A 16700-nucleotide genomic window follows, 5' to 3' on the forward strand; every position below is an offset into this window, starting at 1 on the left:
GTAATAATGCTTGCTGTAGTTTCTGATAAAGGCGTCGGTGAGGATTTTGTTTCAGATGTGACTGACATTTTGGTAGTAAGATGGTGCCCTGTTACTCTCTTAGTGGGAGCAACATGGTCTGTGCCTATGGTAGTGGTGGTGATCTAAGATTTGAAGTTTACAGTGGTGAATTGGTGAATGAGATGTTATTGCTATCACTGAATTGAAAGGACGGAGATTAATGGATGGACTAAAAGCAAGAATTGATAAAGTATGAAAGTTGGAATTATTTAGAGCTAATCAATTTGGTTAGTTAACCTTTTGATATTTATAAATTCATTAGAATTCATTTTTTCTTTGAGATGTTGGACTGTTAACACTCCCTCTCAAATAGCACTGATAACCAGAACATCTAGTTGATTTTTGAAACAATCTTCTTTAATGAAAAGCAACGGCAACGCAAGAATACTGAATTTAAAGTTGAAATCAGCCTGACTTGCTGTGATATACCACATCACTGAATTGAAAGAGTGGATATGAATGAATGGATTTAGACAAAAATCCATAAATATGAACTTATCGTTTAAATTAGGGCGATTACTAGTTTGATTATTGTGAAAATTAAGTGATGGTTTTTCAACAATTAGCGTGTTATGATTTATGATTTTACATGAAATTGAACAGTGCATATGAGAACAATATCTTGTTCGAAGATTGAAGCCCGACCATACTATAAAACCCAGCCCATCCAAGTATGACAGCTGAATATGGAAGTTCAGAACATGTCACAACAGTAATTTAGTGGGGATAAATGAGCCGAGTTGCTAGCAAGAAGGTTGACATGATATAATTAGCAGAATTGTCAAAATCATCACGCTTCAAGAACAAACTACCAGTACTCAAACAGTAAACAAACAGTATCCAGCTGAGACAAGGAACCAAAGCTTCAGCGAAGGGGAAGACAGAACTTGAAGCCAACGCAGCAGTAACCAGAAGGAATGAACAGAGGTAAAAGCCAACGCAACAGAGCAGAACATAATTACCAAACGCTTCATTGCCACTCACAGGTCAAATAGAGAGCCCAAAAACACAGCAATTCAGACACTATAGCCAAAGCATAATCGTTTATACAGGCCTATTAGTGAAAGACCCCCAGCAGTAGAGCTCAAGCCATGGGGTATCCTAGTTCCATGTAAGAGCTGTTCTGTTGGAATTTCGTACTTTTTCTTTGGCTGGAAGTTTAATATACGTGCTCAGGGTGAAGTGCAAGCAGTGCATGCCCTTACATAGTTGTGCTGTTTGTGACGTTGAGAAATGAAACAAGTCGTTTGCTACCTGACAAAAGATACCATTGTCTTCCCATGTGAAGTATAATCTGCAACAGGAAGTGGAATGTAATTAAAAGCATCCAAGTTTTTGAAATGAAGTTTTCCATCTTATGGTTTGTAGTGAGTTGTTGTATCATTGCCTTCATTCTGCATTTCTTTTTTTCCACAGCCTGGCGAATGGAATTCAAAATTAAAATTAAAATGCTAAGCATTAAGATTTCTAATAGTTACTCTTTAGATCTTCCATAATTATCGATGGTCAATATTTAATTATTAGCTGCCGGTTGATTGCAATTGCAAGTAGGTCTCAAATACAGCAATACAAACATAGTTCTGCTCATGGAGTTCAGAATAGAAAGAAGAAAAGGCCTCGCACCAACTATGTGTCGGTATTAATATGACATCCTTTTCATATTTATATGAAAATTTAGTGCTACCCAAGTGTTTTCGAGTACCTATTTCCCACAGAAAGAAGGGTACCATTTAAGCTTAGATTTACCATCCCTTTAACTGGCCAACTAATAGATGGGTCCATGTTGTGTAGGCTGACAAGCCATTTGCATTAGATGAAGTTGGCTGGTCACCTCTGTACAGGATCAAACGCCCGGCTTTTCAGGCTCTTAACAACTGCAATGTCAACTAGGCAATTATCTCAAATACACCAACCAAAACCTCTGATTATCTCTTTCATGATCATTCTTGTTATTATTTACTCATGGGGAATCAAATTCTTTCTTTCAATGCATCAAAATTCGAAAAACAACAAAGGGAAAAAATTGCCATAATTCAATCCACTGTGGAGCTGAGAGAGAGCCCACAAGAGCAATGAGAGAATTGAGAGAAGATGAAACATGGGTCGGAGGATAAACTGACAAACCACCAATTAGTGTCTTCATCAAAATCAGTAACACATTAAAAAAGGGAAAACCATAACAGCTTATTTCGTGAGATTGTGGCAAGCAAAGCAATATCAAGTTTTCACCCAAATTACATTAACAAAGTAAAAGCAAAGCAATCATGCAAAGTCTTTATTTGCCCACACATATATTCCCTGTTTTTTTCTGCTTTTCCAAGCAAACTAGTTGCTCCAACAGTGTTTTCTCTCTCTCTCCACTAATTTCCCACCACCTTTCCAAGAAAAATAAGGCTACTTACAGCTAAGTTTTTCTAACTAAAAATGCTACATGATACCTAACTTATTTCTTCCCCTTCCACAATAAAAACCCTTTCCTCTCCTTCTTTACACATCAAACACTTGTTGCAAGCTAGGCTAGTAATATTATAGGCCACCTCACTACAAAGTACTATGGTGGCAAAATTTCTCCTATTCTTCCTCCTCCATTGCACCACTACCCTTGCTCAGGGTCCGGCAGCAGCTCCAGCACCGGCTGGCCCAACAAATGTCACGAAAATCCTCGAAAAGGCCGGCCAATTCACTGTCTTTATCCGACTTCTGAAAGCCACCCAAGAGGATGTCACGTTAAATGGTCAGCTCAATAACACTAACAATGGCATTACCATGTTCGCACCAAGTGATAGTGCCTTTCAGAGCCTCAAAACAGGCACCCTCAACTCCATAAACGATCAAGAAAAGGCTGAGCTTGTGCAGTTTCACATCATTCCAACTTATCTATCGAGCTCCCAGTTTCAGACTGTGAGCAATCCTGTGACCACACAGGCAGGATCAGGCGATAGATTTCAGCTTAATATAACCACCACAGGGAATTCTGTCAATATCTCCACAGGACTTACAAATACAAGTGTATCTGGCGCTGTGTACACCGATGGGCAACTTGCCGTTTATCAGGTTGACAAGGTGCTACTTCCTATAGATATTTTTACCCCTAAACCACCAGCCCCGGCACCGTCGCCAGAGACACTTAAAAAGAAGAAGGCAAAGAGTGCAGAGAGTCCAGTTGTTCCTAAGGATATTTCTGGAGCAGTAAACTTTATAGCGAGTAACAATGTGGTTTTCTTTGGAGTTGGTATAGTTAGTGCAATACTTTCTTGGTGACACAGAAGACATTTGATGAGGCATGTTGGGGCGAGGTCAGTTTCCCAGTGGTGTATGATTTTGCTGAGTTGGGTTGAATATGATGATGATCAAGATATGGTGAGTGCTTTTAAATAATTGTTGTTTTTGCTCAGTCCCAATTGTATCATTTAAGTTTGTGATTAAGATTGAGTTTTTTATGTTTTCTTTTGTTGGGATTTTTGTTATTCCCCTTTTTCTTTTTCAGATTTGTTCTACTTTGAGAATTTTGTAACATATATAGTTTTAAAAAGAATATGCATCAAATGCTCTTTTTTTTTTTGATAATTTTGAAAATTTTAATTTGTAAAAATTAATTCATATATATTATTTATTTATTAAACCTTGTAAAGTATTGGTCCATTAACTTAATGATTGATAATATATAATGATTCAGAATTTCAAACACCGATGGAATTTTCACAAATTAAAATAATAATAATAATAATAATAATAATAATAATAATAATAATAATAATAATAATAATATGACAAAAACTAAGAGTATAAATAAGTTAAATCGCTTGCAAGCTGTGTGAGGTTTGATTCGCCTTGATAAAAACTAAGATCTCTTCTACTTATTTGCTTAATTAATCGATTTTGGTAAATAAAATCGAATTTAAGCTTTATTTTTAGGTTTATTTATTAAACAAGATAAGTTTAAACTTACAATTTGTGCGAAATTTGATTTATCTTGATAAAAACTATGCTCTCTTCGATTTATTCATTTAATTAATCAATTTTGTTTGACACTTTTTTTTAAGCTCATTTATTAAAAAGATGAAATTTAACTTACAATTGCATAACTTGTGATCTATTTCATTTATAAACTCATGAGTTGCTAATTATAGCCTTAATTCATAAGCTAACTTTTATACATTAATCTATCAATTTCATTGTATATATATTTTGTGACTAATTATATATAAGCAATATAATTATAAAATTAAAAGTATAACTAAAATATATTTATATAAAAAAATAAAATTTATCATTATAATTTAATTAATTAAACTTTTATAATTATTAATGTAATTATTAAGATTTAGTGAATATATCATTAAATGAGTTTTATACAATAATATAAAAGTTATAACCAGCTAAGTGGAAGTTAAATTTACTAGTTTGATAAATGAGTTATATACGAGACAAGTTAAATGTTAGTTGAGTTTAAACCGAGCTTGAATTTAATAAAATTGAAATGAGTTAGATCCAAGTTTGAAATCCAAATTTAAATCGTGCTCAAACTCAACGAAAATCTAACGAGCTAAGTTTAAGATTTTTAAAATTTAATTTTGCCTAACTCATTAATATGTAGGCCTAATTACACAATTCGAGTCAAAATTAGTGATTCTAATTCAATAATTTAAAGAGATCGAAAATATGTGGTTCCTATCTTTATTTCAGTTTGAGTTTTGATTTCGATTTTATCTTATTCACTCTTTTTTTTTTTTATCAAATTTAACAATTAAATTTTTGTTGAAGGAAAATTTTAATTCTGACTTTGAATCAGATTAAATAAGATTATAATTTTGATTAAATTCAAAATTAATGTTAATCTGATTTCAATTTGAAATTGGATCGTCCAATTTTAATCTGATTTCAAATCCAAACTAGACGGTGGACAAGCTTATTAACACCATTAGTGAAAACTATTCTGGATATAAGAAATTTCTAGCAGGGTTAGGGAAAATTTAAAAAAAAGGAATTGTTCGTAAGACTTGAAATCAAGTAGGATGGTGGCTTCATGGTATGGTGCCAAGTATACCAAATCCCAAATTCAGTGGAAAAATGAGTGAGACCAGGAAATCTTATACCAAATCCCAAATTCAATAGGTGTAATTTATAAGTTTTATTGTATATTTTATGTCTTAAATTTATAATAAATTGAATTAAAAAAAAAATTTATATGATAGCTATAGATATGCTATTACCAACCGAAAATTAAGGATATATATACTTTCAATTATTTTTAATTGGAAAATTCTTTATAATTTAATTTTTGATTCTAAGAAAGAAACAAACAAATAACACTTGAAGAATTCTTGTTCCAATTATTGCCAAACTGATCATCAAAGAGCTATAAAAACTTTATCTTTCCCTTATTTTTCTCACACCATTGCATATCTGTCCTCTCCTGTTTTTCTGTAAAAATTATCTAATGATTAATCAAATAGACCTTGTTTCACTTGAAAAACAGAATAAATTATTGAGGCCAACCATAGAATTGTTGGGTTCTTATTTGGTTCACATTATTTTGACTCATTAAGGGTGAATTAATTTCTTGCCAGAATTTTACACGTGAATTTGTCTTCTAATTAAAGCCTATTATCATATATATCTAATATTCATGATGAATCACAAGTAAAAGAACATGCATGAAGGCTCCAATAAGAAACAATGATACTGTAAATTTAGCTTCATACTTTCATTTGGTATATGAACTTACCTGGGCTGAACCCATTAGAGGAATTATTGGGTAGCTCTTGTTGCTATAGTATTGTGGAGTTACTTCACCTCAGGGACCAACAGCAAACTATACACATAATACCTGCAAATTACCCATAGAAGCCAATAGAGAACATATTTTCATAAGTCAGTCAAACTCTTAGCTTGCCTTAGTTGAACTTCGTGGATTTTACCAATCCAAATCCACTGCTGCTTTATAGAGTTTTGCTTCTTTGTATGCAAGAATATGGTGGCTAATTTTTTGAGTTTGTGCCTTACTATGGTTAATTAATTGTGCTTATTTGGATAAAAGGAAGGGCTTGAGTGTTGATTACTTTGTGCTTCTACTTATCACATGATCTGATGGAACATTGGATTGAGGCTGCTGAAACTGAAGTGAATCGTGCACTTTCTTCAGCTGAAACGTCACTGAGGACTCACTGTCAGTGATAAAGCTATCCTTCCTGCTTGAAACATGACAAGCCTAGCTCGTATCTGCTAGCAATCATGCAAAATCTTTATTTGCCAACGTACCCACTTGAAAATCTCCTCATTTTTCTTTTTTCTGCATTTCCAAGCAAACTAGTTGCTGCAACAGTAGCATATCTCACTCCATTGATACTCTTCACCTTTCGAAGTTAAGATAAGGTACTAGCAACTAATTAGTGTGCGTAACTAAAATTGCACAATACACTGAACTTGATTCTATCTCCACCACAATATAAACCCCTCTCTATCCTCTCTTTACACATCAAGCACTTGCACAAGTACTAGCTAGAGCTGGTTTAATTCCTTGTACATTTTTGCATTTGTTCCGGCTCCATTACAAATATGAAGCAGCAATCTTTCGTCTTATTTTCACTTCTAATTATCTTCATTCATTGCACTATCACTCTAGCTCAGTCTCCGGCTGCTGCACCAGCACAAGGACCCGTGGCTGCATCCCCACCTCCTCCACTCATAACACAGACACCAGCTGCAACCCCAGCACAGCCAGCTTCAGTGCCTGCTCCCACCAACGTCACTAAAATCCTTGAAAAGGCTGGCCACTTCACTGTCCTCATCCGCCTTCTAAAATCCACTCAAGAGGAAAACCACTTACTCACTGTCCTCAACAATTCAAACAATGGTCTCACCATCTTTGCGCCAACCGATGGCGCGTTTTCTACTCTTAAATCAGGCACTCTCAACTCCCTAACAGATGAAGAGAAGTCTGAGTTGGTGAAGTTTCATGTAGTTCCTACATTTCTATCAACTTCCCAATTCCAGACTGTGAGTAACCCAGTAGGAACAGAGGCTGGAAGTGGTGGTCGCGTAGCTCTCAACTTTACTACTTATCCCAATTCAGTGAACATCAATACAGGACTTACCAATACAAGCATTTCTGGCACCGTATACACAGATAACCAGCTAGCCATTTACAGGGTCGACAAGGTGCTGCTTCCTATGGACATATTTACTCCTAAGCCTCCATCTCCTGCACCAGGACCAGCACCAGAGAAAAAGCCCAAGAAGGAGACTCCTGTAGCTGAGACTCCCGTTGTTTCTACTACTGTGAATACGTCTGGTGCAGTAAGTTCTGCACATTATCATGTGATGCTTCTTGGAGTTGGTATAGTTGCTGCAATATTTTCTTTATGATAATGCAAAACAAGAAGGGGTTTTGGGTTTCATTTTTCTGAATCGGATTGAATGGTACTGGTGATCAGCATTGTGAGTGCTCTTGAATAATTACCAATTTTCCTTTCAGTCCTATTTGTATCGCCCAAATATGATTATTTAATTAGGATTGAGTTTGAGGTTCTATCCCTTTTTCTCTCTCTTTCCAGTTCCATGTGTATGGGAAGCTGTAATAAACATTGAGTCATGTATTAATATTCTTATTAATTAATCGTTTTCTTTTTAATATAACTATAATGTCTTTGGTTATTCTAATTTAGACTCTATCTATGAAGTATCATATATAAATATGTAAGCCTATAAATTTATATAAAATTTATTAATTATCATAAAAATTATCAATAATTTTTTATTTTAAATTAAAGTATATAGAGAAAATATAATTTTTTTAAATAAATAAAATACATATACATATGAGTTAATGACATAAATATATCATTATGATAATTTTAACAGAATTTTTATTTTTATATAATCCATATAAACGCATATTTTTCACATTTAATATAGGATCCGAAAGATCAGCCCCTATTGAGATGTGAAATAATACACGGTTAAATATCTTTTTACAAATATCGATTTAAAACCGATTAAAATTTAAGGGTTTTTAAAAGAAAATCTAAGGATTTTTTTTAACAAGCGTTTTTAGAATATTTATTAAGAAGCATATAAATTCTTTTTAAATTTTCTATTATATATATATATATATATATATATCCCATGAGACATGGATCTTTTTCTTAATCTAAAGACACCAATTTACTGGTTGGGTATCAATTTTGAGAATGACTTTTATTTTTATTTTTTTTTAAATTTAGCATGGCCTTTTAATAATAATTAAATAATTGAATCACATTTTATAATATATAATTTCCACATTAATAAGAAATTATGGTATTTTGGTTTACGTAAAGAATCACATTTTTTATTTATAAAATCTTAAAACTACATATAATTTTTTTTATTTTATTTTTAATTTTAACCTTAACAAATTAAATAAAGGGGTTTTATTTCAGTGGCATACAACTCTAATTTAACAAGCTTGTATATAATTTCTCTCTCTCTCTCTCTCTCTCTATATATATATATATATATATATATATATATATATTATTTAAAAATTAATTACTTACACATAATACAAATTTTCTTATGTTATTTAAAATATTAATTTTCTTATTTCAAAAATATAATGTTAATTTTCTAAAAAAAAAATAAAATATTAATTGGAAAAAGCTGGGCACAGCTACATATTTCCATATTAATTAATACATCATTAAACGACGTAAATCATTATTTAAAAATAAAGCTTTTTAGTTTTTAGCATTTAATTGGACACACAAATAAATTTATGGATTAACCTATCATCAAAGATTATTATTATTATTTTTTTTAAATTATGTTGAGAATGCCTAGGCTACAATTGAAACAAAACTCGTTTGTAGATACTAGAAATGGGTATCAACTAGGATTTAGGCCTATTTCATTATAATTTTTAAAATAGTATTTAGTGTTTTGACGCTAATTCAAATATCACTTCTCTTATTTATATTTATATTGTTCGATGATATAGTATTTATATTAATATTTAGAAGTTGATGGAGTGATTTATAAAAAATTATTCATCTTAATTTTTAAACTTTGAGGAAGTATTTTGATTAAAGTTAATAAGATAATACCACTATTTTTATATTTAGTAGCTAATTCAATAGTTATTTTTATTAAATACTTTTATTTTAAATCATTACGTAAACAGTTAACTACTAACGGCTAGTAAAATGGTTGACAACTACTAAAATAACTTATAACTATTAGAACATTTAATATTGCCGAAACAGAGCCTTAGCCACTAAAATTTTTATTTTATGCCATTCTATATATAGATATAGGTAAGTAACTTTTTATTTTTATATAATGCTATTATTAAAATTTAATTTTTGTATTTTAAGAAAACAGATTAAACGTTTCTAAATTTTTTTTCAATAACATACTTTCATTTCTTCATTTATTTTTGTTGATTAAACATTTATTTAGGAGATTAAAAAATGATCCACGAGTGATTAAACTGTTAATAGTGATAAAAAAAACTCACAATTATTCATAGTAGTAAAATTTAAAGATGAAATAATAATTTATTTTGAGGGTTATTAAGATATTTTCACTTTTCATTAAAAAAACTTTAGAAAAAAAAAAAAAGAGAACAAATGAAATTATATAATAAAATAAAAGTTTAAGAATATTTTCATCTATTTCTTAAAATACAAAAATTCAAGTGTTAATTATAATTAATGTAGCACAAGGAAGAAAAAAAAAATTTAGCCTTAAAAATTAGGAGATTCAAGTAATTACTGGAATTGATTAATAAACAAATCTTGATTAGGATTGGAATGCGATTGATGAAACTGAAGTGAATCATATGCACTTTTCTTTTCTTTTCCTTTTGCAGCTAGAACGTCATATGGAAAGCTCTTTCAGCGATATAAACTATAAATCCTTCCCTTAGATGCAGACAACATTAATTAATTCATGCACAGATTGATGCTTAGAAATCTCTTGTTAAGCTTAACTATACTTGCAGTTGCCTGCTGCAAGTTTTACATCTCTCTCCATTGATACCCTTCACCTAAAGGTACCATAAACTAATAAATCTCTGTAACTAAATTCACATTTCACATCTAAATTTCATTGTCACCTTCACATGCTATAAAATCTCCTCTTGTTTATTTACTCTTCACACATCAAACACTTGTGTGCAAGCATAAGCATTAGTACTTCAGCCTTATTCCATACACTACAATTCAATCAAGATGAAGCTACAACAATCTGCCTTCTCATTGTCTCTTCTCATTCTTTTCATCTGCTGCACCAAAACCGTATCCCTATCCCCGGCGGCAGCTCCAGTACAAGCACCAACGGTGGCCCCAGTGCAGGCACCGCCTCCACCTGCTGCACAAGTACCGGTATTGCCTGGCCCCATCAATGTGGTTAATATCCTGGAAAGGGCAGGCCACTACTCACTCTTTGTCCGCCTATTGAAAGCCACCCAATCGGACACAGAATTAACTGTGGAGCTTAATCACACACATAATGGAATAACCATCTTTGCTCCTACTGATGGTGCATTTTCAGGGCTCAAAGTGGGCACTCTCAACTCCTTAAGCGATGGAGACAAGGTCAAGTTGGTGAAGTTTCATATATCTCCTATATACATATCACCTTCCCAGTTCCAAACAGTGAGTAACCCTTTAAAGACTCAGGCAGGAAAGGGTGGCCGGATGGCACTAAATGTGACCACCACAGGGAGTGCTGTGAACATAACTACAGGGGTCATCAATACCACCATATCTGGCACTATATACAACGACAACCAGCTTGCAATTTATCAGATTGATCAGGTGCTACTTCCTATGGAGCTTTTCGCTCCTAACCTACCTCCAGCTCCTGCTCCAGCTCCAGCTCCACTGGTGGTGGCACCGCCGCCAGAGAAGCCTAAGAAGGCTCCGGTTGTAGAGAGTCCTACTGTTCCCATTGATGATGTCTCTGGGGTGGCAAGTTTTGGTGTGCACAAAATTGAGGTGATCCTTGCAGTGGGGGTGGTTGCTGCAATGTTTTCCTTATAAGTGGGTTAATTAATTTGTATGGGTTGGGTTCCCTTTGTGATTTTTCAGGAGATGTTACATTGGATGTGTTGATGAATTAATATATATTACGATGAGTGCTTATATGAATAATATAATTGCCATTTTTCGCAATCTTCAAATCTAATTCATCTCTAGCTAGCATAATTCAACTCTTTATAAGCTCTTCCTGGCTGCTTTGATTGATAAATGGATGTATACAGATTATTGTTTCAATTGCATATTTGAATGGCCTCAATGAAATTGGTTATTAAAATTGATTTTAAATTGATTCGAAACTAGTCAATTTGATTTAGTTTGATTTTAAGCTAAAACTGAATTAACTTAAAAAATATAAAAATTTTAATTATTAAATTTAATTAAAAATATAATTAAATCAAAATTAAAATCAAATTAAATTAAAATCAACTCAAAAGTAAAACATTCAATTAAAACTGTCGATTCAGCTGGAACTTAATATTTAAGATAATCACATAGTGAGTTATACAAAAATCTATTAAGCTAATTTATCATGCACCTAAGATTTTGAGTCTGTTTGCATTAATTTTTTTGGACTTTTCTGGATTGTTCTCAGTTTTACTCTTAGATTATTTATTTTGTCTTTTCCAAATTTTTTCACTTAGCATAATACGTTCTAATTTAGGTGTATTGAGATTGACTTGTTGGCTTGGATTAGTCGGATATTTCCGTGCTAAGTTTTTCTTGAATTTCTTAATTAATAAAAATTTTGCATATAGACAAAAAAGGATGTAAGCATATGGAACAATAGGCTTGGAAATATACGAAATAATGAGTAAATTTTATTATATATCTTATATTTTAAATTCATGATAAATAAGATTTAAACAAGAAAAATCTAAGAGAGAGATATATATAACTAGCGAAAAGAATGGCTTAGAACTTTTTTTTTATCCGAAGTATGAACACGAGTTTTATTGATCATCGTTGAGATGGTGGTTTGGTGATAAAGGTACATGCATATTCGTCAATTTAATTTTAATTTAAATTTAATTTTAATTTTTTTATTTTAATTTTTATTTTTTTTAAATTGCTGTCCAATAATTCTAGTATGCTTATATTGTTATATATGATGCTCATTACCTATCTAGAATTTTTTTTTTATTTTTTTACAAAATTCTGTTTTTTTGTTTTTTGGTAGATTACAAAATTCTGTTTCTGAAAAATAGGATTGGATTGTGACGGCTGAAACAGAATTAATCATGCGTATCTGTCGGCTAAAACATTACAGAAGGCTCTTTAAGTGATAAAGCTATTCTTCCTACTTGAGTCTGACGAATCCCATTTCTGCACAAATCAATCATTTGCCCACACACCCACTTGAGATCTTTTACTTGTTAGACAATTAAAAAAAAAAAAATTAAATTCATTTTGTGTTTCCAGCTTTTGAAGCTAATAATAATTTCAGCTAGTACTATAGCTCTCTACATTGATACCCTTCACCTTGTCAGGATTGATGTAATACTAGCAACTGAGCTAGCGTACCAAAAATCCCATATCTTGCACCTAACTTCATTGTCTTTACTACTATAAAATCCTTCATATATTCAATCTTTTATTGCACATCAAACAATAGCAGAGTAATCCCATTGTTTCCAAGCAATTCAAGCTATATTGCTCAAGAACGCAACAAATATGGCGCAACAATCTTTCTTCTCGTTTTCAATTCTCCTCCTCTTCCTGCACTGCACCAACGCTCAGTCACCTGCTGCTTCTCCAGTACAAGCACCGCCAGTAGCCCCTGTACAGGCACCGCCTGCACCCCCTGCACAGTCACCATCCGGGGTACAAGTAGCTGCTTCACCTGGCCCCCTTGATGTCGTTAAAATTCTCGGGAAGGCAAGCCACTTCAGTGTGTTCGTCCGCCTATTGAAAGCGACCCAAGTGGATACAGAGTTATTCTTGCAGCTTAACAATACCAACAATGGAGCAACCATCTTCGCACCAAGTGATGGCGCATTTTCAGGCCTCAAAGTAGGTACTCTGAATTCTCTAAGCGATGGAGACAAGATAGAGTTGGTGAAGTTTCATATATTGCCTACTTTTATATCGACTTCCCAGTTCCAGACAGTAAGTAACCCCGTAAGGACACTGGCCGGAGCAGGCAACCGGTTTGCGCTTAATGTGACCACCGGAGGGAATTTAGTGAACATAACAACAGGACTAACCAACACAACCATTTCTGGCACTGTATACACCGATTCCCGGGTTGCGATTTATCAGGTTGATAGGGTGCTACTTCCTCTGGACATGTTCACACCTAAGCTTCCTGCTCAAGCTCCGTCGCCGGCAGTGGCACTGGCTCCAGAAAAGCCGAAGAAGGCTCCCATTGTAGAGAGTCCTACCGTTCCTAAGGATCTTTCTGGAGCAGTGAGTTCATTTGTGCAGAATAATTGGGCCCTGCTCGCAGCTGGTACAGTTTCTGCAATGCTTTCCTCGTGATTATGTGTAAATTAAAGGGTTTTCACTAGTTATGATGCGGCTTTAATTTGTGTTATTAAATGGTGTTGATGAAGACATGAGTTACAGATTTTTCTTGTCTACGTTGGTGTAACATGAATTTTAAAATATAAGATACAAGATAAGATTTAAATATTAAATATTTAAATTTTTATATATTTATATTTTATAGTTATATTAAATCAAATTTAAATAAAAATTTGTTGTTAGTGATTCTAAATAATTCCTGTTGTCACCTATCTACAAGTGTAATCCATCATTGATTCTCTTGTTTGTACAAAAAATAATTGTGCTCCAGTTTTATAATTTTCCTGCAGCAATGGATTATCCATCCATCCACAATTTTTCAGTATCTCAAAAATTTTTAAAGAGATATAAATTGTCACGATATAAAATAATATTTTATATTATGAGACAGGTCATAACTATCAACCCATTAATATCTATTGATTCACAATTTATAGTGTAAAAAAATGAGAAATATTATTTGTAACATAAACATATGAGGAATTTTACATTCTTAGATTTTGGTATAATTATTGTTACAAGAAATAGCGCCAATAAATTCTAATTCAATTAAAAATGATGACAGGACAAGGTGTAATTAGATTTTATTATTTATGTTTCTACTTAAATTTCGGTATAATTGTAAGAAATAGCATCAATAAATTCATAATTCAATGAGGATGGAGAAGAGGTAAGAATAGTTTTTTGTTTTAATTTTTAATTTCATAATAAATTTGGACAATTAAAATTTGAACTCTAAAGCCTTTAACCCAAAAATATCTGATACCATATCAGAAAAGTTTAACCTTATTTTTTTTTATGAATAAAACTTAAGAGTTGAGGTTAATTAAAGAATCTATAATGTTATTGAACCTTATTTTTCTGTATTAATTGTTTGTTTAAATGTGAGATTTTAAACCTCTAACAGAAAGGATGGATAGTATAATAAATTGGTGCTCAAGTGAAATAGAAAGATGATATAGTAAGAACAAATAAACTGCATATTTGTGGTGAATCTGGTGATGGATTTAGGTAGAAGAATGTAGTAAATTTAGATAAGATTGTGAAGATGATAAGTTTCATTCCTGGCACAGAATATTTTAGGGCAGGCCAGATGATATTGATGCTAAATAATAGTTTGTACGATATTTCTTATCAAGATCTGGTTTATCATTAATTTAAAATATAAAATTTATGTTAGAATTCACCTATTAGAAAAATTTTTACTTAAATCCTTTCTAACTCAATACGTGTGTCCCACTAATCTATGGTAAATTGAGTTTAGGCAAGAAAAATTTTAATGATAAGTGAATTTCATATAATTATGTCTTAAATTAATAAAAAATTAGATATTGACAAGAATTTTCCTAATTGGCAAAAGCAATTAATTGGGTTTATATTTAGTTGAGAATTGACAAGGAGCAAGGCCTTATTTCTAGCTGCGACATGTCATTTGCCATCAGCATCAACGTTGCCCAATTCTGCTAAACCATTACACTAGGCTCTATCAGTGATGGAGCCATCTTTCCCGCTTGTTGCATACAAATCCCTTCTTTTTTTGTGTCCTTTTTTGTCAGTTCTTCTGGCATCGATCAGAATTAATTTGAGACCTCACAGCCCTTATTTACAAATTTATTTGCTTAATTTTATTTCTTTTCTTGGATAATTAAATTAAAACCCACCTTCAATCTTGTTCTGTTTTCCCTGCTTTTGAAGCAAATAATTAGGCAGTATTATTGATACCCTCTACCTTTCCAGGGCAGATTAAGGTAATGGATAGTAATTAAGCTTGTGGAGCTAGTACATTGTCTCTTCATTACTATAAATAAAACACTCTTAAACCCCTCTTTGTATATCAAACACATCATCAAGCATTAGTACTCTCCTGCATTTATCTCCACTTTACTTCCAAGTGATTCAAGCTTCGTTCCCTAGCTAAAACCACTAGGAAATGAAGCAACAATATCTTTTCTCATTTTCACTTCTCCTTCTCTTTCTTCACTCCACCGAAACTTTTGCCCAGTCACCGGCTGCTGCCCCGGTACAAGCACCACCCGTGGCCCCAGTACTGGCACCACCTGCACCCCCTGCACAATCACCAACTGGAGTACAAGTAGCTGCATCACCTGGCCCCCTTGACGTTGTTAAGATCCTTGGAAAGGCTAGCCACTTCACGGTGTTCGTCCGCCTATTGAAATCTACCCAAGTGGATACAGAGCTATTCTTGCAGCTCAACAACACCAACAATGGAGCAACCATCTTCGCACCAAGTGATGGTGCATTTTCAGGCCTCAAAGTAGGCACTCTCAATTCTCTGACCGATGGAGACAAGATAGAGTTGGTGAAGTTTCATATAGTGCCTACATTTATATCGACTTCCCAGTTCCAGACAGTGAGTAACCCAGTAAGGACACTGGCCGGAGCAGGCAACCGGTTTGCGCTGAACGTGACCACCGGAGGGAATTTAGTGAACATAACTACAGGACTAACCAACACAACGATTTCTGGCACTGTATACACTGATTCCCGGCTTGCAATTTATCAGGTTAGCAGGGTGCTACTTCCTTTGGACATGTTCACTCCTAAGCCTCCTTCTCCAGCTCCATCACCTGCACCGGCTCCCGAAAAGCCTAAGAAGGCTCCCATTGTAGAGAGTCCTGTTGCTCCTAAGGATCTTTCTGGTGCGGTAAGTTTGATAGTGCACTATCATGTAATGTTGGGATTCACTGCAGTTGGTATGGTTACTGCACTGCTTTCCTTCTGATCGATGCTGGTAGGCGCCTGGATTGCCTTGCTATGTGTTTTATGATTCCGGGGATTTGGATTATTGGATAATTGGGGTGGTGATTAAGTGAGTGCTTTTGAATAATTGCCATTCTTCTTGATTTCTTGCAGCACTATTTTTATTTTTATTTTTTTTGAAAGCTTGAGTTCTTGTAGCATAATGTGGTTCAAGTTTTCATTAATGTATCACCAGGAAAAAAAAAAAAAAACTCTTTTCTTGTTTTTATTTTCAATAATTTATATTTTTCTTATTTGTAAAATTTTGTATATCAACGTATATCCCATCATACATCTTGTATATAGTGAATTAGATTTATGTAAAAAAAA

At 33.2% G+C, this 16700-nt stretch overlaps 5 protein-coding genes and 1 long non-coding RNA gene across 7 annotated transcripts; 5 read left to right on the forward strand and 1 right to left on the reverse strand.

Annotated features, from left to right (window-relative positions):
* Nucleotides 1–669: 669 nt before the first annotated feature.
* On the reverse strand, nucleotides 670–6079 carry LOC131180735 (uncharacterized). 2 transcript variants are annotated; one of them, XR_009149366.1, is made up of 2 exons: nucleotides 5789–6079; nucleotides 670–1354 (listed from the first exon to the last, which is right to left on the reverse strand). It is a non-coding gene; the product is annotated as an uncharacterized LOC131180735 (long non-coding RNA). The 2 variants fall into 2 exon arrangements; XR_009149367.1 differs by having other exon boundaries at nucleotides 670–1934.
* Nucleotides 2541–3621, forward strand: LOC110651299 (fasciclin-like arabinogalactan protein 12). The gene has a single exon (XM_021806589.2). The coding sequence runs from the start codon at nucleotides 2614–2616 to the stop codon at nucleotides 3319–3321; it is 708 nt and encodes a 235-aa protein (XP_021662281.2). The 5' UTR covers nucleotides 2541–2613; the 3' UTR covers nucleotides 3322–3621.
* A 411-nt stretch (nucleotides 6080–6490) lies between the features above and the next one.
* Nucleotides 6491–7716, forward strand: LOC110651296 (fasciclin-like arabinogalactan protein 12). The gene has a single exon (XM_021806586.2). It carries the CDS (start codon nucleotides 6619–6621, stop codon nucleotides 7426–7428), a length of 810 nt encoding a protein of 269 aa, XP_021662278.1. The 5' UTR covers nucleotides 6491–6618; the 3' UTR covers nucleotides 7429–7716.
* Nucleotides 7717–10206: 2490 nt separating this feature from the next.
* LOC110651301 (fasciclin-like arabinogalactan protein 12) lies at nucleotides 10207–11219 on the forward strand. The gene has a single exon (XM_021806592.2). It carries the CDS (start codon nucleotides 10275–10277, stop codon nucleotides 11085–11087), a length of 813 nt encoding a protein of 270 aa, XP_021662284.2. The 5' UTR covers nucleotides 10207–10274; the 3' UTR covers nucleotides 11088–11219.
* Nucleotides 11220–12670: 1451 nt separating this feature from the next.
* Nucleotides 12671–13694, forward strand: LOC110665388 (fasciclin-like arabinogalactan protein 12). The gene has a single exon (XM_021825474.2). It carries the CDS (start codon nucleotides 12759–12761, stop codon nucleotides 13563–13565), a length of 807 nt encoding a protein of 268 aa, XP_021681166.2. The 5' UTR covers nucleotides 12671–12758; the 3' UTR covers nucleotides 13566–13694.
* Nucleotides 13695–15243: 1549 nt separating this feature from the next.
* LOC110665389 (fasciclin-like arabinogalactan protein 12) lies at nucleotides 15244–16600 on the forward strand. Its single transcript, XM_021825475.2, has one exon. The coding sequence runs from the start codon at nucleotides 15541–15543 to the stop codon at nucleotides 16351–16353; it is 813 nt and encodes a 270-aa protein (XP_021681167.2). The 5' UTR covers nucleotides 15244–15540; the 3' UTR covers nucleotides 16354–16600.
* Nucleotides 16601–16700: the final 100 nt, after the last annotated feature.

Source organism: Hevea brasiliensis, chromosome 6, assembly GCF_030052815.1.
Source record: "Hevea brasiliensis isolate MT/VB/25A 57/8 chromosome 6, ASM3005281v1, whole genome shotgun sequence".
NCBI lineage: Eukaryota > Viridiplantae > Streptophyta > Magnoliopsida > Malpighiales > Euphorbiaceae > Hevea > Hevea brasiliensis.